This window comes from Eriocheir sinensis, chromosome 34 (assembly GCF_024679095.1).
Source record: "Eriocheir sinensis breed Jianghai 21 chromosome 34, ASM2467909v1, whole genome shotgun sequence".
NCBI classification, from domain to species: Eukaryota; Metazoa; Arthropoda; class Malacostraca; order Decapoda; family Varunidae; genus Eriocheir; species Eriocheir sinensis.
In genome coordinates, this window is record NC_066542.1 from 14,495,086 (window position 1) to 14,516,048 (window position 20,963).

General features: G+C 44.6%; 1 protein-coding gene across 3 annotated transcripts in view; it reads left to right on the forward strand.

Moving 5' to 3' along the window:
• LOC127007125 (calpain-C-like) overlaps positions 1-20,963 on the forward strand; it is a 57,672-nt gene that overhangs the window by 8,513 nt on the left and 28,196 nt on the right. For 2 of the 3 annotated variants that reach the window (XM_050877763.1, XM_050877765.1), the window contains exons 2-3: positions 11,501-11,679; positions 19,304-19,373. In XM_050877763.1, the coding sequence (XP_050733720.1) occupies positions 11,545-11,679; positions 19,304-19,373 (205 nt within the window). In that variant the 5' untranslated portion in view covers positions 11,501-11,544. The remainder of the gene's footprint in view (positions 1-11,500; positions 11,680-19,303; positions 19,374-20,963) is intronic. The other variant, XM_050877764.1, reaches the window with a different exon arrangement.

The window sequence follows — 20,963 nt, forward strand, 5'->3', positions numbered from 1 at the left end:
TTCCATTTACTACTACTACTACTACTACTACTTCTACCATCACCTCCCCCCCCCCTCTACCACCGTTGCCACCATCATAACTTCCACCTCTAAAAAGGGTGCATTGTTAAACGGCCGCACCTCTACACCTCTACCTTCTCTCCATCCTCGCCTTGTTGAATGAGGGTGGGGAGATGATGTACGAGGGGGAGGAGGAGGAGGAGGATGAGGAGGGAGAGAAGATGAACATTATGGGGGGTCACTTAGTATTCACCACAAACACCTCCACCTCCAGCACCTCCACCTCCACTACACATTATGAGGCCAACCTTCCACCCCCCCCCCCCACACACCACACACACCTCCACCACACCTTGATCTTTCTCCTCTCTCCCCTACCCCACGTCCCCCTTCCTGGCCATATTTTTTCGGCCTCCATTCTTCCTTACAGATATCTACAGCTTTCCCCTGCAACTTCAATTATCACCTCCTCATCCATTCATTATCTTCAAAGTATTCAGTCATTCATCCCTGCACGCTAAGAGTCTCAATAACGTAGACCAGAGGGGTTAGATTGATCAGAAGGGAAGCCCATATCAGTGTTGTTGGTGGTAATGCCCTGGATACGATGCTTTAAGAATCGTAAGGTTTATATTTTTGGTAGTTTCTGATGCCGTCCATGAGAAAGCAAATAAAGGTGAGAGAATATTTGTTGGTTCAAAGTAAGTTCGTCCTTGTTTTTATATATCTCGGGGTTTGTAAGATTTTTCTACTCAATTCTCTTTATTCATGCAGTCTCTCTTTCCTTCGTTTCCTTCTCTCATCGTCTTATCTCTTCTTATATTTCTTTTTTTTTACAACAAAGGAGACAGCTCAAGGGCACAAAAAAAGGTAACAATAATAAAAAAAAGCCCGCTACTTGCTGCTCCTAAAAAGAATGCAAAGAGGTGGCCGAAAGAGAGGTCCATTTCCCCCCTCTCCTCTTCCTCCTCCTCGTTCTCCTCACAAATTTCCTTCATTCCCTCATCTCCCGCTTTCATCCATCACCTCCATCCTCTTTTTTTTCCATTTTTCTCACTTTACTTCACCATCAACGTTGCTATAGTCCCGGTGTCCCTCCCTCGCATACTTCTTCCCCCGCTCCTCCCTCACTCCTTCAGCCCACACCGCCGCCTCCCACACTTACTTCCTCTCCCACACTCGAATTCAAGGCATGCCATTCGTTTGCGTCGTGTCAACCGCTGGTGCTCTTTTAAGATACCCGAGTGAAAGGTGGTCTGTCAGGAGGTGGTGATGTAACCCTTAATTGCTGTTGTTGATATCCACAGAGCAAGGACAAAAGATAATTATACCTCTTTTTAATTGCTGAGATGGAAGCCTTTATCATTGTTATCGTGGGTGATGTAAACATTCAGGATCCGTGTAGTTGAAAGATAATAGTAAGCAGGTACCCAGTTTCGTTCTTTTGTCTAGTATTGTCTAAGAGGAATTAAGCAAAACTAAACAAGGAAAACACCAGAGGAAACTTCAATCTTTTATTCACCAAGTCAATAAACGAGTTCGTCCCGCAAGTCGTAATACAGAAAATGAATGAGCTGGAGAAATCACGAACCAATAAAGTCACCAAGGTTTTGCAACTCACCACCACTACCATCGCCGCCAGCACCGCCGCAACCACCACCACCACCGTTGCCTCAAGCACCACCAGCACTCACTAACACACTTCACATGGTAGCGTCCTCCTTCTCCTCCCTGACCTCCGTGTGTCGTGTTGCTCGCTGTGCTTGCCGCTGATTGGTTAGTCGGTGTGCAAGTCGTGGCGTGGTTGGTGCTGCATTTGCTGTCAGGTCGATGTACGGTGACGTGGGTGTCGATTTGGTATTCTTGTCGCCTTGTGTTTTGTGTTTAGAGAGACGATGAGTGTTGTTACTATATATACTTGGTTCTCATTCAGTTACAGCTTGATTTCTGTTGATGGTTATGTGTAATTGTCATCATTGTCATCATTATTATTGTCTGCGTGCGTGTTCATTGCGCTGGTTCACTGATTCGACGGTACTGATGGTCGCCCTGGCCCTCTGGTGTCGCGGACGAATACTATCATGATGCCGCTAATTTTGAACCTTGCTATGATTGTTCCTTCCTTCAGACACAATGGAAGTGCAAAAATCATCAAGCACAAACAGCCTGTATGACTCTACACTCAATTATGCGATACAAACCGTGTGCCATATAGTTCACCCCAAGTGCTTATTCACCGCTTCTGTTATTACCGCGAAACAAACATGCCGGGTTAATAGAAAGGCCTTCCAGCACAATGGCATAGATGTGAACAGGTGCGCCTCGCCACAGCTCGCCGCCAGCCAGCACGGGGCCGGCCGCTGCGAGTCACCGCCCCTCGAGCTTGGTGCAGGTGTGCGTTGGCTCTGGACCCTGCTCGTGCGGCTGGCAGCGAAGGCAAACTCAAAAATTATTATGTTGCGGATGTTTGCTTGGTTTCTGTAACACATGAAGCTTAAAAATGTGTGTTGGGGGGAGGAGGTGTGTGTGTGGGGGAGGTGTGGGGTGTGGGGAGTATGTGGAAGGGGTGTTTACCGGACGTCTCCATCGCTAAATTTGATGCATAAGGTTGATAGCTGTTAACTGTGTGTGTGTGTGTGTGTGTGTGTGTGTGTGTGTGTGTGTGTCATCGCCTCAATCAAGATTCTTCAGGTATTTCCGTAACTCAAAACAGTCGGCTGGACAACTTTAAAATATATATATAAAAAAATAAAAATAACCTCGGATTTTCTTACCTTCATTTTTTCTATTACCGAAAACATGAAAGAAAGGAACAACGAATCAGTGTCACTCAGCAGTCTAATCCAAGCTTCTTTCATTATCTAGATGCGCAGGAATCGGAATGCACGAGCTGCTGAATCAGGGACGAGGGTAGACAGCTGGGCGACGAGTGTGCTGGCGAAGACTTATATAGATGGTGATGCTGGCGGCGGCGGTGGTGGTGGTGGTCGTTGTGGTTATATATTATGGCCGGCAAGGGTAGGCTGGCGGGCTGGAAGCGGGCAGGCAAGCGGGCTGGAGGGCGAACGGGCGGGCGGGCGGGGTCGTTGGTCTCTGGGAACTTTCACTCGGGTCTAGAACATATTTTAGCGTCTTCCTCCTACTCTGCGTCGGCCGTGAAATGCCGTGCTGTACACCATCATGCCGCCGCTTCGTTCCAGGCAGTGCCACGAGCCGCTGCCTGTGTCTTTGGCGTGTCTTGGCGGGGAGTGGCGTGCGGGAAGACCTGGGAAGCTTGTGGTCGAGTGTAGTAATTTCCGATCCTGCGAGAATTTGGGTTTCGAGAGTGTGTGTGTGTGAGTGTGTGTGTGTGTGTGTGTGTGTGTGGTGCAAAGTTGTCTGGAGTCGCTGGAGATTTGGCAAGCCTGTTATACTTTTTTTTTTTTTTGTTCGTCGTACCTAGTTAATAAGCGAATAATTTTTCTGAGTGGGCTACTGGGCTAAGTGGGCAACCGTGTGTGTGTGTGTGTGTGTGTGTGTGTGTGTGTGTGTGTGTGTGTCGCAGCCTCAATTGGCATAATTTTCCTCGTCCGTGAATTACTACAATGAGGTTTTGGGAAAGGGTAAAGGAATCTACCTGGGATAGCACTCTCTCTCTCTCTCTCTCTCTCTCTCTCTCTCTCTCTCTCTCTCTCTCTCTCTCTCTCTCTCTCTCTCTCTCTCTCTCTCTCTCTCTCTCTCTCTCTCTCTCTCTCTCTCTCTCTCTCTCTCTCTCTCTCGCACGGTGTCACGGTGACGTAAGGTAGAGGCGTGATAGTTTGACAGTGCGTGAGTCCGCGTCTCGCCCGTGCCTTCAGTCATGGGAAGTGGTGCTCGGCTCTTATGTGAACGATCCCATGCTCCAAGGTGCTAAGCAGGTGTAATAAGACTTAATTACCGTGGTGAAAACTCTCTCTCTCTCTCTCTCTCTCTCTCTCTCTCTCTCTCTCTCTCTCTCTCTCTCTCCCCTCCTTTGTAGAGTTCCTTCACCCGTCTTCTCTCCCTCCCTCCTTCTCCCTCGCTGTCCCGGATCTTATAACCTGACTGGACACTTGTAACAGAGCCTGATTTCGTTCACTCGCTGCTGGTTTGATAATAGTAGTAATAATAATAGTAATAAATAATGATAATGAAAATCCAATAGAAGCAATCGTGGTAATAGTAGTAGCCGTGGTAGGCTTAGGGGAAGGCATACGACAATCTACATTCCCCTATTTAAATATCCCGCTATGTATTCTTTTGTTAAGGCTACTTTTTCTATTAGCCTTCTCTCAAAGTTGAAGGTCTGCTTGGCCCACCATTGTCCCCTTCTTGGAGCCCTTCTAGCGATGAGTGTGGCCGTGAACTCTCTCCTCGGGTTAGTGTTCTGCGAAGGGATGACAGCCACTGTGTCTTCAAATAGCGCACACTCAAATCCAATCAACGAGGATCCTTATGTGGAGGACTTTCTGGGTCGTCTTGATGGGACAGCATTATCCTTTAAGGCTCTCGGGAATGTTACCCTTCCACATGTTTTTCTCTTGATTTCATATAAGTACCGAGCTTTCATACCCTCGTGGCCCCGAAGGAACAAGATCCCACGGCACTGACAAAGGATTGCTGCTTTTTCTCTTTGGTCCTTTGTTGGTTGAGACACCTTCGGGACAAATTCATTAGCACCCAATCTCTGGCGGGTCTCAATGGAGGTTCCTTTGCACTCGAGGCGGGGGCTGGCGTGGTAATCTGCAGGCCTTGTCTTATGATCAGGAGGAGTCATCGAACCAACTATTACCTTCATCCCGAGCTGATAGCGTCCGGGTTATTATGGGCACCGCACTGGTTACACGAGTGCCCTTTAGTGGTGCTTGTCCGCTGTGTTGGTGCATGGTGGTTTCCAGTTCTCCTCGCCATGCTTCTCACTACCAGTTGTGTTTATCTCGTGTGTGTGTGTGTGTGTGTGTGTGTGTGTGTGTGTGTGTGTGTGTGTGTGTGTGTGTGTGTGTGTGTGTGTGGTTGTTTTGTTTTGGGCTATTTCTTGAGTTGTAATGTTTCTGAGATGGTACGTTGATTAATTTCTTTGTATCTTTCTTCGCTTCGTATGTCACCTGTGACGCATATTTATTTCACTTTGATATCGAGAGTTGTTTTCCGACGTCGGAAATAACAATAGATTGATGTTATTGTCACCAACACCAAGGTGATCTACAGACAACACCTTCAAGGACACCATTGGCAAACTCTTATATCGGTACAATAATTATGACAGAGGGGTGTGTATTTGGAAACACACACACACACACACACACACACACACACACACACACACAAGTAGGTAGCCTTGACGCGGGAGGCCCTGTACAGTGAACGCCCCTACAGGCAAAGTTTTCACCCCCGCCAGACGTGTTCTCGTCGCACGTAGACAAGACGAGGCCGCGCGTGACGTGAACGGTTGAAAATTCTCACCCAGACATAAAAAAGATAATTAGATTAGTACAAAAAAACCATCAATTTTTAGATTTTACGAGAGAAGAAGAAATAGAAACATCGCCTCCTGTTTTAGATAGTGGTCAAAATAGACGATCACCACAGCCAGTGCCGCTGCGCCGTCAAGTTCTGGCTGGCAAGTGAAGGCCATGAAAACCAACCATTATTATTTGTCCCTCACCGGTGCCCCTAGAGAGTACCCCTTTAAAGTGCTTGGTATAAGTGTGGAGCGGCGTGGGGCAGCGCTGTGCAGTCTGTATGGTGCCTCCTTGCGGTGGTCTATGGTGATGCGTTACTGGGGTTTGCTTGTCACGTTCCTTTCCCCAGTCGCTTAAGTTTCCAGACGCAATCGACGGCACAAGAAGTATTATGATGGTAAAAAAGTGTTATGCTGGAAAAAAAAAAGTGTGTACATGATTGAGGTTCCTTAAGACGTTCCCGTTTTCCGAGATATTTTTCTGTCTTGGAGGGAGGAAAACACAACCCCCCCCCCTTTCCCCCCTGTCGGCCGCGGCACGTCCTGCACAGGTGTGGGTCGCCGGTGACTCGTGTGGTGCGCCGCGACGTGCTCAACCTCGAGGAGTGTGTTGACTCCAGCTGTATTTGTGGAAGGTTTTTACTTCACCTTGTGCTGTTTTATGTTAAACTCTGATACGAGTCGAAAGTCTGTAATTGCCTGAACAAAACTTTTCATTTTTTGTTGTAGAGGTGAAATTGGAAAGCAGTGGATGTCACGTGGATTGTTTTCACACGACACTGAGATGAGATGTGTGTCATCCGTCGCCTCCATCCACGTGTTGGGGTGTTTACTTGCTCTGAACGTACCCACGGAATAAAACAAATGGCGAAAAATCTGTTCTTCATCAGTTTTAGCAGTTAAGTCTTTCTCCTTCAGACAGACGTAAGCTAAATGTTTGTTGTCCAGTAACAGAGGGACGCACTGGGACATGGCCGGGGAGGTGGAAATACAAAAAAACACACCAAACCCTCCTCGTTCCTGGACGCCGTGATAACACCCTCGTTGTGTGTGTGTGTGTGTGTGTGTGTGTGTGTGTGTGTGTGATCTCACTGCTAACAAGACATGGCGTCACCCTAATTTAGTACCCGTTACACATGAGCTTGCAGAGAACTTCCCGTCTGTGAGGCAGCAGCATTGAGCCAACAGAGATATAGAGGCGAGGGTTGGCTTGATGGAGACTAATGGGAGGGACGTGCGGCCCACCACCACGAGGCTCTCCTCTCCCTCTGACAAATTTCCTCCCGTGAACCGTGGAGGACACCCAACCCATAGCTCGCTTCGTTGTAGTCGAGGTTACGTCTCTCTTCTGGCTTTTACCTTTCCCTTTCATTCCATTTCGTTCCACGCGATTAACGCCGCTAATGAGGTGCAGAGGGATGCTAAGGAGACGTATGTAACTGATCAACTTTCTTTGTACGCTATAAACAAGTCTTGAGGGTTGTACTCAGGGACCGTCATTTGCAACATTGTCTCCCTTCGCGCCGGCCTCCCTGCCATGCGCCATCACTGCTGTCATTATCTTGAAAGTGACTGCAGCCGAGACCCTGACAGTCATTTCAAGCTATTACTGTCTTTCCCGACATCGCGGCCGTCCGTCATCATTACTGCGACCCCTTCATTCTTACGTTGTTGTGTGTATGTCACGCGGCCGATGACACTTCGACATTTCCTTTGATAGAGGGGACACACACTCTCTCTCTCTCTCTCTCTCTCTCTCTCTCTCTCTCTCTCTCTCTCTCTCTCTCTCTCTCTCTCTCTCTCTCTCTCTCTCTCTCTCTCTCTCTCTCTCTCTCTCTCACGCACAACGATTACATGATGCTAATTAGAAAGTCTTAAGCTGTCATAACCGTGTGTGTGTGTGTGTGTGTGTGTGTGTCGTGTCATGTTGTGTCGTGTCGTGTCGAGACGTTCCCGCATAACACACTCCATTAATCTCGCTCATGACGTTGTTAAACTCTAAGATGTTACTTGTCTGTGCCTTGTAGTTATTTCTTTTATTGCTATTGTCCGCGAGGAGATTCTCTCATGAAGGGTATTGCGCGATCTGTGTTGCAAAGTACGTGTTTCGTGCAGCTTTTGGAGTTTGGTGGAATAGCTTCTGCCTACATAACGGATTCTTATTAAGTTTAATATTATTGAGTTTACGACGCTGGAATTTGAAACTTTATGGCCAAAATCAACAAAGAATCCACTGATTTTATATAATGTTTTGAGAGGAAGTTTTTTCCTGAGAATTAGTCACCCAGAGGAGTCATAAGCCTGACCTTACAGTTTCTTAGGATTACCTATTGTTAATTTCCTGACTTTCTTTGAGCATGTTTTAGTTTAGTTTATAGTAGTATTTTGCTTTACAATAGATCGGGAAATGTCATAAGGTGAACTGGATCTTGGAAAATGATTAGTGTTTGAAGCCTGGTTGCACAACATATGTTTTAATGTATTTCTTGCGCAGTTTTTTTCTTTTCTTTGTAAGGATTTGTCATCATGAAGACATAAAAAGCAAAGAGAGGCGAGACGTGTTCGAAAGTCATAAAAAAAAAAATTGTCAATGGTTTGTTTGATGAGGAGTCGTGACCTGAATCGTGACGGGTTCTGAACGTGTTTGTCAAGTCAGGCGTTAATGGAGCGTGATTAGGCGATGTGTGTGTGTATGTGTGTGTGTGTGTTTGTGAGTGAGTGTGTGTGTGTGTGTGTGTGTGTGTGTGTGTGTCGAGAGAAAGCGTTTTAAAAATAATTTCGCTGACGATTCATTGTTTGTTGATTTCACTTCGCTCAATTTTTCAACTCTTTGTCATAATCACTTTCCGTCCCATTTTTTTTCTTACATTTTTTTTTTCATTTTCCTCTTCATTGGTTTCCCTTCGTAACGACACTGTTCTTTGTTCTGTCTCTCGCCTCATTCTTTCCTTGTCATTGGGTACGAATGTTTCTTTTATTTCTTACTTGCATGTTTTTCATTAATTCCTGTCTTCGTTTTTTTTTATTTATTTCTTCTTTTCAAGTTCTGCATTCTTGTTTTGCTCTCCCTCTCCATCTATCTATGTCTATCTACGTGTCTGTGGTGTTTTAATTTCCTTTCACTGAAGTAATTCCGAAACCAAATTCGATCACGCACGTATATTTCTTTTTTATTCTCTTCAATGAGTTTTCCAGTTGACCCGTAAGTTTGTAAAATGCACGTGTGTGTGGGGGGGAGAGAGAGAGAGAGAGAGCATTGTTTGTCTCGTTAAGGATTTGGTAACTCACTTGAACCTTTGTCAGAGTATGTCGTCATTTTTTTTTTGGTGTCTGTGTTTGGCAATTCGTCTTTTCTGTTTGAAGTCGCTTTTTAAATTTTAATTCCTGTTACCTTGTCAAAGTTATTTTTTCCTCCGTGCCTTTTCTCTTGTAAGGTCTTCAAGGTTGAATATTTCTCTCTCTCTCTCTCTCTCTCTCTCTCTCTCTCTCTCTCTCTCTCTCTCTCTCTCTCTCTCTCTCTCTCTCTCTCTCTCTCTCTCTCTCTCTCTCTCTCTCTCTCTCTCTCTCTCTCTCTCTCTCTCTCTCTCTCTCTCTCTCTCTCTCTCTCTCTCTCACACACATATTATGAAAACAACTTATCATTGTCTAGACACTTTATACTGACGCTTATAAAATGAGTAAATCAAGTAACTATCATTATTATTATTATTATTATTATTATTATTATTATTATTATTATTATTATTATTATTATTATTATTATTATTATTATTATTATTACTACTACTATTATTATTATCATTATTATTATTACTATTACTTTGAGCATTATTATCATCAAAATTATATATAGTAGTAGTAGTAGTAGTAGTAGTAGTAGTAAGGTAGCAGTAGCAGTAGATGTAAGAGCAGTAACATCAGCAATAGCAGAAAGAAAAGCAGTAGTAATGGCGTGCTTTCATCCTCCTCATCACAACAACAACATAAGTAGCAGTAGCAGCGGCGGCGGGAGTCACCGTAATGGCCGGAGCAGCGGAAGGCCTTGAGTTAAGTGTGTGTGTGTGTTGCGTCAAGGAGCAATTACCTGAGGCGGCGGCGGTGGTGTCGAGGTGTTGTGAGAGACGTGTGTGGAGGGGAGGGAGAGAAGATTTTTGGGGGGAGAGAAGTAAGAGGAGAAGGAGGTGGAGGAGGAGGGAGAGGGGGAGAGGGGTGAGTGGATTTGGGGTGTGGAGGGGAGAGATTTTTGAGGGGTAGAAGGTAGTGGAGGAGAAGGAGAGGGGTGAGTGGATTGGCAGTGTGGAGGGGCGTGAAATTTTTTGGGGGAGAAGCAAGTGGAGGAGGAGGAGGAGTAGAGTGGTGAGTGGATTGGCAGTGTGGAGGGGAGTGGAAATTTTTGGGGGAGAAGCAAGTGGAGGAGGAGGAGGAGTAGAGGGGTGAGTGAATTGGCGGTGTGGCGGTGTGGGGGAGAAGGTAGTGGAGGAGGAGGAGGTGGAGAGGGTGTGAGTGGATTGGCGGGTCAAGGCGCAGACCCCGGTGTATAAATCTTCAGGTGACGTTTCCATTTTTATTTTTACAACTTATATATTTTTTTTATTTCTTTTTATATATAAGTAGAATCTAGACATTGTTTTATTTGTGTTGCGGTTTGGAAAGTTTTACCTGTGCTCTTTTTTTTTATTTATCAAGAATTTATGAATTGTGCGAAATATATTTGCTTCATTATCAAAGCATTTCGTTAGTTTGAAGCTTGGAGAGGATTCTTGTCATTCAAAGACCACCGGCATTTTAGAATACACGGAGACATCACATGCGCAGTTGGACAGTTAAGTGGATAAGCGGATACGAAGATTGGCTTTCTGGGTTAAGTATAAGTGTTGCGGGATTTTTTTTCAGTATTGTTTTCTTTTTTTGTGAACTGTCTCCTTTACTGTAAAAAAAAGAAGAAAAAAAGAAAAGAAATAAATCACAATGACCGAGTTTATCCAAGAAACTATATATAAGCCTGTCGTGCAGAGAACCTTCTAATTAAAAATGCTTAACTTGCACTCCCTGGGAAGACGAAGATGGGGAAGTGATGAAGTACGAGTTTTTAAATGGCTTAAGGGAATTGCTGTCTATGCGTTATAATCAGGAAGAAGATGGCCAAGACCGGTTCACGAATGGGGTAGCGGATGAGTGAAACAAATTATACACATATATGGTTAGTGCAAATACGACTGAAAGATTTTAAAGGCGATTAGATAGATTAATGGATGGGGAGGGAAGCTGAATAACCCGTTCTCAGGAGCCACCACCGCGCGTAGGCCGTCTGGCTCTTGTAACATCCTGACATCCTTGTGTGTGAGCGAAGTACACGCGGATAAAGAGAGACCCACAGGAGAAAAGTCGTAGAAATGGCCTATGGGAGCTGATTCATTTTATATTTGCCTTCACTGCAGCAACATAACATGAGCTTAACATAACATTCCTGACCTTCCCCGGTGTCCCTTCCAGCAGGTTGCATATAAAATGATCCATGGGTACGAATTTCTTTATATTTGCCTCTACTGGAGCCACATAACATGAACATAGCATAACATTTCTGACCTTCCCCGGTGTCCCTTCAAGCAGGTTGCATATAAAATGATCCATGGGTACGAATTTCTTTATATTTGCCTCTATTGGAGCCACATAACATGAACATAGCATAGCATTCCTGACCTTCCCCCGTTGTCCCTTCAAGCAGGTTGCATATAAAATTATCCATGGGTACGAATTTCTTTATATTTGCCTTCCCAGCAGCCACATAACATCACATTTCTGACCTTCCTCATTGTCTATTCCAGCAGGTAGCAGTATAAATGGCCCATGGATAGGGATCTTTATTTATATATATTTGCTTCCCCTATAGCCACATAGATTCACATTTCTGACCTTTTTCGTTCTCTCCTCTAGCAAGAAACCGTGCAAATGGCCCACGAGTAATGATTTTGCTTTATTTTTATTTTTTTTTACATTTGCCTCCCTTACAGCGTTTTCTGACCTTTCTCGTTTCCTCCCCAGCAGGTAGCATCATCAGCATCAGCAGGCGGCGGGCGCGGCTCACCATGGCGTTCTCGCGAGTGGTGGCGGCGTGCGCGGAGAGGAAGGAGTTGTGGCAAGATCCCGACTTTCCCGCGACACAGACCTCCGTGTTCTACCACCAGACGCCGCCCTTCACATTCTCCTGGCGTAGACCCAAGGTGAGGCAAGCTGCTGAGAGGGACGGCGCGAGGGAGGGAGGGAGGAGCGGGCTAAGAGTTCAAACTGGGGAAGGAGTAACGTAAGGAGTGTTGGGGTGGAGGTGAAGGATGGTGTGGGATGGTGCTGGCGGGGTGATGGGAAGGGAGGGAGGGAGAAAGGAAGGGAGGAGACGACGAAGAACTGTGTGAGGAGATTAAGACATGAAGAGGAAGCGTAATGTGAAGGGAACCTAACCTTTCCTAACTTTACCTTACCTAACCGGTCCTGACCTAAACTAACCTTATCTAATCTTATCTAACTTAACCTAACCTAACCTGACCTAGCCTTACCTGACCTAAACTAACCTTACATAACTTAACCTTACATAGCTTAACCTGAACTAACCTATCCCTACCTAACTTAATCTTATCTAACCTGACCTAATCTTACCTGACCTAACTTAACCTTACCTAACATAACAACCTGACCTAACCTAACCTAGCCTGACCTAACTTAACCTTACCTAACATAACAACCTGACCTAACCTAACCTAGCCTGACCTAACATAACCTTACCTAACCTGACCTAACCTAAACTCCGGTGACCCAGAGGAATACATAAATAAAAAAAAGCAGTAACCCAACATGGCAAAGAAAAAAAGGCGTCGGGCTCCAAGTCCTTACCGGTAATGGAAAACCAGTTAGAGTTTGTGAGAAATTAATCAGTGAGGTAATCTGTCGGCATGGAATGTATTAGTGAGCGGCAAGACGGAATACCAGAAATGAAAGCTGAGCATAATGTTGAGATTCTTGGCTGGGTCGAGAACGGCTGGGAACACAGATGGGCTTATTAGTGGGGAAAAAAAACTTGAAATGCATGAAAACTGATGCAAGGAAAGATTAAACAGTAATAAAATAGTGTAAAATGCTAAGTGTAGGTAAAGGAAAAGGTGCGCATTGCCACTGTGCTCAAATCCGTTTCCTTGAGGCCTTGATCTTTGTGGCCCCCCCCCCCTCCTCCTCTCGGGACTACCTGACATCACCAGTGGCATCCGGGTTACCACAGTTTACCGTCACCAAGCTCCTCAGGTGCTCATTAACCGACCAGGCCTGAAGGAGGGAGGAGCAGCTGGCAGGGTTGTGGGCCGAGTGCTGACTGCCCCGGGCCGAACAGAAACAGAGGCCTAGACGGATGTGGTAGTAATGAGTCTTAAGTGCCAATGAGAAGTATCAGAAGTATAGGTATATGTATGGAGAGTATTAAGACACCTCTGCATCCGAAATTGACCCTCACTTTTTGGCCTTTCGTTCTATTGTCTATACAGGAGCAGCGTTTATCGGCCTTCTTTTGTTTCTTTGCTTCTGTTGCTTCCTTTGCTGTTTAAAAAAAAAGTATTCTGCCACGAAGCCTCCACAAAAAAAGATAGATAAATACAAACAAACAGATACGCAGGCTGACTTTCACACGCACTAACGACAGATGATTATGTGACGATTGTATAGACAAGTCAGAGGATAGATGGTGATTAGATTATAATTGATGGAAAGCTCATTAATCCACGAGATCAAGAGTGAGTTCGAGAGAGTGACGCGAGTGATGGAAGAGTGAAGCAACAGCGTGAGAGTAATGAGCGGGAGGCGAGGTGAAAGTCATGAGAGAGAGAGAGAGAGAGAGAGAGAGAGAGAGAGAGAGAGAGAGAGAGAGAGAGAGAGAGAGAGAGAGAGAGAGAGAGAGAGAGAGAGAGAGAGAGAGAGAGAGAGAGAGAGAGAGAGAGAGAGAGAGAGAGAGAGAGAGAGAGAGAGAGAGAGAGAGAGAGAGAGAGAGAGAGAGAGAGAGAGAGAGAGAGAAGGAAAGAAAAAAAGGGAAAGGAAGAAAGAAAATAAATAAAGAGAAGAAAGAAAAGAAAAAGAATATAGAAAGGAAAAAAAAGAGAAGGGAAGAAAGGAAAGAAAACAAAAAGAAAGAACGAAAATGAAAAGAGAGAAAGAAAAGAAAAACAGACAGAAAGAAAGAAGAGATAATAGGAAAAGAAAACAAAGAAAGAAAGAAAGAAAGAAGAGAGAAAGAGAAAAAAAAAGACAGATAGAAGAAAAGAACAAAGAAAAGAAAGAGAGAAAGAAAGAGAAAACCAAACATTTAATCCCTCACGCCGCAGAGATGACATCACTTTGCATCACACACGAACTTCCTTGAGGAGCGCCAGGCCTCTCCCTCCCCCCCGCCCCCTTCCCAATCTTCTCAGGTCATCCTCTTTTACATTCCTTTCTTATTTACCTTTCTCTCCTTCCTTCTCTCCCCCATTCCTTCTTCACCTTCATGAATGTCGGTGTGAATACGATTTCCTACCTCACTTTCCCTTCCTCCTTCCCTCCATTCTTCCCTTGAGCTAAGAATGGGAAGTAGAGGTTAGTTTTTCGCCCCTCACTCCCACCATTTCCTCTGCCTATGACTCGCACGGCCAAAGAAAGGGGAAGGGGAGAGTTATATGCTTGCACTTACATTCAATCTTCCCCTTCCTTACCGTTGTTTCTCTCCCCTGGCGACAAAGAACGTGAGAAGTGAAGGATGGGAACTGTTCTGTATTATATCTTTTCTTTCTTTATTTCTTTATTTCTGTCTGACTGCAAAAATGAAAGACGAGGTTAGATGCTTCATTACAACTGGTATATACGTTTCTTCCTCTCTGCTGGCGACTAAGAACGTGAGAAGTGAAGAATGGGAACTGTTCTGTATTATGTCTTTTCTTTCTTTTTCTGTCAGTCTGCAAAAAAGAAAGACAAAGAAGTTAGATGCTTTCTTAAAACTGGGATATGCGTTTGTTTCTCTCTCCTGGCGACTAAGAACGTGAAAAAGAAAGTAATGGACGGGAACTGTTCTGTACGCCATCTTTTCGCTCTTTCTGTCAGACTCCAAAAAAGAAAAACGAATAAATTAGATGGATTTTTACAACTAGTATAAGCATTTGTTCCTCTCTCCTGTCGAGTAAAAACGTGAGAAATAAAAGATGGGAACTGTTCTGTGTTCTGTCTTTCTTCTCTTTCTTTCTGTCAATCTCCGTAAAAGAAAGACGGAGAAGGAGTTAAAAGCTTTTACACAATTGGTATATGCATTTGTTCCTCTCTCCTGGCGACTAAGAACGTGAGAAGTAAAGGATGGGAACTGTTCTGTATTCTGTCTTTCCTTTTTTTTTCTGTCAGTCTCCAAAAAAAGAATAAAAGAAAGGAGAACATCTTTATTACACTCGGTATGTGATTTTCTTCCTCTCTCTTGGCGACTAAGAACATGAGAAATAAAGAATAGGAACTACTCTACGCTGCACCTTTCTCTTCTTTCGATAACCTCCAAAAAAAGGAAAGGGAAGGAGAGAATCTTTTTAACACCCGGTATGTGGATTTTTCTTAGGCATTCTCGCTTTTCCCACGCAAGGAAGGCATCAAGGGGAGGGGAGAGGGAGGGATGCTGCTTCTTTACACTCCCGACTCAAGCCTCCGCTACCATCACCTCCCGTGCAGTTAAGCAAACATGACCTCAGGGGAAGCGGGCGGCCGGTTCTCCCCTGCACAGCGGCACGGAATGAAAGCCGCCTCGGGGGTGTTTTCAAAGGCCTCGATGGTTGCCGGATGCGAGCCCTTCACGACGAGGCAGTTTTTCTTCTTTTGGGAATTTCGAAGTTTCCGTAATGGTCATGATGCTATTGTTTCCTTAGTTTAGTATATAGTCTTTCATTTTCTCCCCTGTCTGTTTTCTTATATTTTCTCTTCCTTTTATTTCTTCGTCTTATATTTCTTCTCTCTTTTAATTTTGTACAGTTATGGTTATGAGGCTATTCTTTAATAGTTTTAGTACACAGTCTCTTTTTTCATTCTTGTTCCTCTCTTCATTATATCCACGACACTTTAGCACCGTTCTTTTATTCTTCTTCCTTATATTACTCGTTTAACATTTCTTTTTCTTTTCTTCATCTCGGACGGCAGGTGCATCTGTTCAAACGCCTCCTCTCTTCTGTGAGCGGCTCTCGTGTTTGCCACTTCCACTCGCGGCTTCTCTGTGTTATGTGTTGCTGTTTGCCCACGCACTCGAGCTTATGCTAATGGAACTCCTCTTATTGATATTGGGAGTTTGCCTTTCCGCTCTCGCACGCACTTCACATGTTATCACAACACAAAGAAGACCACCAATACCCTAATACGAAAGAAAGATGAATAGATAATAACAGACAGACAGATAGATACAAACAACCAAATGAACAGATAAAAATTGCTCGACAGACAAACAGTGAAAAAAAAGCTAACTTGGTGATAATGGAGAGGGAAAGAAAGTATTCTGTATTCTGTCTAAACATTATTAACCAGAGCATGTTATCGGTCAAGATAGTCATATAAAAAACGATATTCATTCAAAGATCTCATCTCGGCTATACCAGAAAGTGTCACCGCCGGAATGGAAGAAAACGAAAACCAATTATCCAAAATCACGGTGAAATTAAGTGAAACGAATCTGTTTGAAGAGAGAAAACGGTTCGAGGGCGTAGAGAAAAGACCTTCCTGAGGGGGATTAGCTGCCGAAGTCATGTTTATGGGGAGGAGAGGACGGGAGAGGGAGAGAGGACGGGGAGGCGGCGGCAAGAGGAGGAGGAGGAAGAGGAGCGGTAGTAGGTGAGTGAGTGAGTGAGCGAGTGAAAGGCGCTGCGTAATTAGAGAGAGAGAGGCGAGGAAGCGACGGAGAGAGAGAAAGCGGGAAGTGTGATTTCCCTTGATTTTCATGGACCAGTTGAGAATTAAATGAATGTATGAGAGAGAGAGAGAGAGAGAGAGAGAGAGAGAGAGAGAGAGAGAGAGAGAGAGAGAGAGAGAGAGAGAGAGAGAGAATGTACGTTTGAAGTTTGGCACGTCAGTACTGTAATTTCTTCGTTAACTCTAATTTGGTTCTTTTTTTATTAATGTGTGAAACGTGAACATCCATTTCTCTCTCTCTCTCTCTCTCTCTCTCTCTCTCCCCCCCCCCTCAATGCGGCGCGTCACTATAACAAGTCGAGTCATGTGAATAGACCGAGATGAGACGATGAAAAGCATGCAGGCGAAGGCGTGGGCGAATATTATGAGCCTTGCAGAGCCGTGAGGTGGAGACTACTTTCTTTTTCTTTGCCTCTTTCACTCTCTTTCTCCCTCTTCATTATCACCTGTGTTAGCTTTTTTTTTCACTGTTTGTCTGTCGTGCAATCTTTATCTGTTCATTTGGTTGTTTATATCTATCTGTCTGTCTGTTGTTATCTATTCATCTTTCTTTCTTATCAGGGTATTGGTTTCTTTTTATTCTTCGTTTATCCAGTAATTTTCATCCGTTTATTTCTTTATCTATATCTGTTACTAATTTTATCTATATTTATCCATCTTTCTGTCTATATATTTAAAACTTCTATACGTTTCTATCTATCTATATATCTACTTATCTATCTATCTATCTATCTCTCTATCTATTTATCTATCTATCTATCTATCTATCTATCTATCTATCTACATAACTACCTACTTGTCTACCTGCCTGCGTGATTGCGAGTCCATTTATCTGTATATCTATCTATCTATCTATTTATCTATCTAGCCTCCTCCCCTTTTCGCCATTATGTGTGTTTTCCCCGCTATTTATTTTTCGTCACATTTTTGTCTCCATTCTTTTATTCCTCAGCTTTCACACATTTTTTTCCTTGTCACATGCTTACCCAGTGTTCATTTCTTTCTTTCCCTCCAATTTCCTCGTCATTCCTTTCTCTTATTTTATACTTCCTCCTTAGTCTTTCTTTTCTTCACCCCTCTCTCTCTCTCTCTCTCTCTCTCTCTCTCTCTCTCTCTCTCTCTCTCTCTCTCTCTCTCTCTCTCTCTCTCTCTCTTTCTCTCTCTCTCTCTCTCTCTCTCTCTTTCTCTTCTTTCATACCTCTATCTCTTCATCTCTGTTTCTTTCTTCTTTTTTTCTTTTTTCTTCTTCTTTTCCACCTCTCTATCTCTCATCATATTTCTCTCCCTCCTCTCCCTCCCTCCCTGTCTTCTTCCTCACGCGCTCTCCGTCTGTCTCCGTATCTCTCCCTCCCTCCTTCTCTCCCTCTCTCCCTCCCTCCTTTCCTCCCTCTCCTCCCCTTCTGACCTTTGACCCTGGAGTGATGTGAAAGGCGTATTGTTGTTGACCCGCCTCTGTGACCTAAGGAGAGAGAGAGAGAGACATAGAGAGAGAGAGAGAGAGAGAGAGAGAGAGAGAGAGAGAGAGAGAGAGAGAGAGAGAGAGAGAGAGAGAGAGAGAGCCGCAGTGGTAGAATTAGTAGTAGGAGTAACAAGTGGAAGTAATGGTCTGTTATTTTACTCCTCCTTTCCTATCAATATTTACTCCCCCACGAAATCAATTATAGATAAGTCTCTTTCCTCGCCTCTTTCTCCCTTCCTCTCTCCTCCCCCATTCCCTCTCCTCCCCCTTCTCCTCTTCCCCCATCTCCTCTCCTCCCCTTGTCCCTCTCTTCCCTCTTACCCTCTCATACCCTCTTCTCCCTTCCCCTCCCTCCTCTCCCCTTTCACAGTTATCCAGCGAGGTTGCCAAGAACACATGGCCACTAGCTGCGTCATTTCAGAGAGGACAGATGAGAGAAAGAAACATCAGTAGTACACAGGAGTCACACGGAGCGTAAGAAAACATAAGATCATAAGCGGCCGTATTACTAAATCTCCCGGCGCCCAGACACACATATTTGACAAGGCTTTCGCGGGTGTTGCGGGTATTTTCAGGGGTACTTTCATGACCCTGGTGTTAGTTCGACCCTTCATCTGTACTGTGAACGTAAAGAAACACCCACGGGAACGCGTATAACCTCTCTTTCGGCAGCTAGAAATGATTAATGTAAGAGGAGGAAGCGTCGAAGAGTACCGGTTAAGGAGTCTGCCAGTACTGGTATAAAAGGCAGCTCCTGAACACTCGCCTTGATAGATAATGTAGATTGGTGGCCTTGGTGTAGATTGCCCAGGTGGTGTGCGGGGCAAGGTGCATTTTTAGTGATCAAGTTTTTTTTTTTTTTTCTTGGGGGGGGGGGGGGGGGTAATTTTATGTACTTGCACCTATAGCATCGAGTACGGAGTAAGTCTATGAGAGTATGTATATGTGTGTGGGGACCCTAAATTGTTGTTGTTATTGTTGTTCTCATTTTTGGTTGTGGTAAAGTTATGGATAAGATTGCACGCGAGTTTTTGGGCTCTTATTTTCTTCTGCTGCTTATTCATCTTTTTCGTCTTCTTTTTCCTGTCTTCTTCTTCTTCTTCTTCTTCTTCTTCTTCTTCTTCTTCTTAACCTTTGCATCTCCTTTTTGTCTTCTTTTACCACACTTCCTCCTTCGTTATTTTCTTCTGCTGCTTATTCATCTTTTTCGTCTTCTTTTCTTCTTTTTCTTCTTCTCTTCTTCTTCTTCTTCTTCTTCTTCTTCTTCTTAACCTTTGCATCTCCTTTTGTCTTCTTTTTCTACTCTTCCTCCTTCATCGTAATAGTGGTTATAGTAGTATTAGTATTAAGAGGAGGAGGAGGAGGAGGAGAAGAAGGAGGAGGATGTGCAGGAGCAGGGTGTGTCCAACAGGCTCTTCGTTAACCTTGTTCTTTTTTTTCCCTCGCCTCAGGACCTGGTGCAGAACCCTGTCTTCATCCGGGAGGACTCGCCACACTTCGATATTGTTCACGGCAAGCTGGGTGAGTGTATGTGTATGTGTGTGTGGGGGGGGAGGGGAGTGTATGTGTGTGTGTGTGTGTGGGGGGGGGAGGGGAGTGTATGTGTATGTGTGTGTGTGGGGGGGGGAGGGGAGTGTATGTGTGTGTGTGTGTGTGTGTGTGTGGGGGGGGTGTGTGTTTGTGTGTGTGTGTGTGTGTGTGGGGGGGGTGTGTGTGTGTGTGTGTGTGTGGGGGGGGTGTGTGTGTGTGTGTGTGGGGGGGTGTGTGTGTGTGTGTGTGTGTGTGTGTGTGTGTGTGTGTTTCCCCGTCTGGTTCTTTATTAACTCTTATTTTTGGCTATTTTTTATTTTTTCTTCTTGCATTATTATCGTCTGTCTTCTTATGTTATTGTCTCTGGTGTTGCTGTTGAAGTTTTTTTTTTGTGTGTGTGTCTTCGAAGCTTCAAATTTGCTGCCAAGTTGGTTTTTTTTTTTTTTTTTTTTTTTTTTGTCTGCGTCTCGTCGTAACTTTAGCGTGGTTGCCAAATTTGGGTTTCGCAGACTCACGCCGCTGATGTCCTGCTCCTGCCCGAGGCTCTTCTGCGTCCGTCGCCTTCAGGAGATTTTTTTGTACCACTATCATTATTATTATTATTATTATTATTATTATTATTATTATTATTATTGTTGCTGTTGTTAATATTTTCATCATCCTTTTCATATTATCTACAATTCCTATAAAAATCACTCTGGTAACGTAGCTATTAATTTGTTTCTCTAGTCTAATTTATAGTCGTAACTTTTTCGTTAGTAATGTCAGCTCCTTTGTAACGTATTTATAGACTGATATTGTTATTGTCTTTTTGTCTTCACCGGTTCAGTTTCAACATATTCATTCATTTATTTGTCTCTCTTACCAACTAATTTCACGTTAATGCCATTCAGTGAAGCAACAGGACGAGCCTTTCTCTCTTTGTCTCGTCAAATCTTTGTCGCGTCACTTGGATACATGAGCCTCGTCAACAGGTGCAGGTGTGGGTAGCGGGGGGATCAGGTTACCGTGCGTCGCGTCGAGTGTTGTGTGGCGGCGGTGTGACTGACTGACTCACTCCACACCCCGGCGAGCGAGCGGCGGCAGGACAAAAGAGTGAGGAAGTGGGCCTGGACGCCTCGCCACCCTCGGGTCATCAACATGCGAGCGAGTGTGAGGCTGAAGTACGATATCTTGGGGGAGTGTCGCGGCAGCAGAAGTGTTCAGGTGCAAGCTGCGTGTGTACTCTACAGCGTCAGTTTGCATACGAATACCTGTAGTTGGCACTGATACACTATTAAAAGAATGCTCCGACGCTACTTTTATTACGCAGTACTATTCGCTTCTGTTTTGCTTTTGTTTATTTATATCGCGGGTTGATAACTGGCGTGTTTTGTCCCTCGGCCAGAACAAGCCAGGCGCGCCCATGCACCAGTAATCATCGTTAATTACGTCTTCCGGTGTGACTAAGTTCGCGTGATTCATAGCGATGGTCGGCGCCGAGGTGACTTTTTTGAGGAAGGAAAAAACTGAGTCAGTTCCGCCATTGTTTGGATCACAACAGCGAGGAGGGGAGGGGTGTGTGGGGGGAATGGGCGTTTG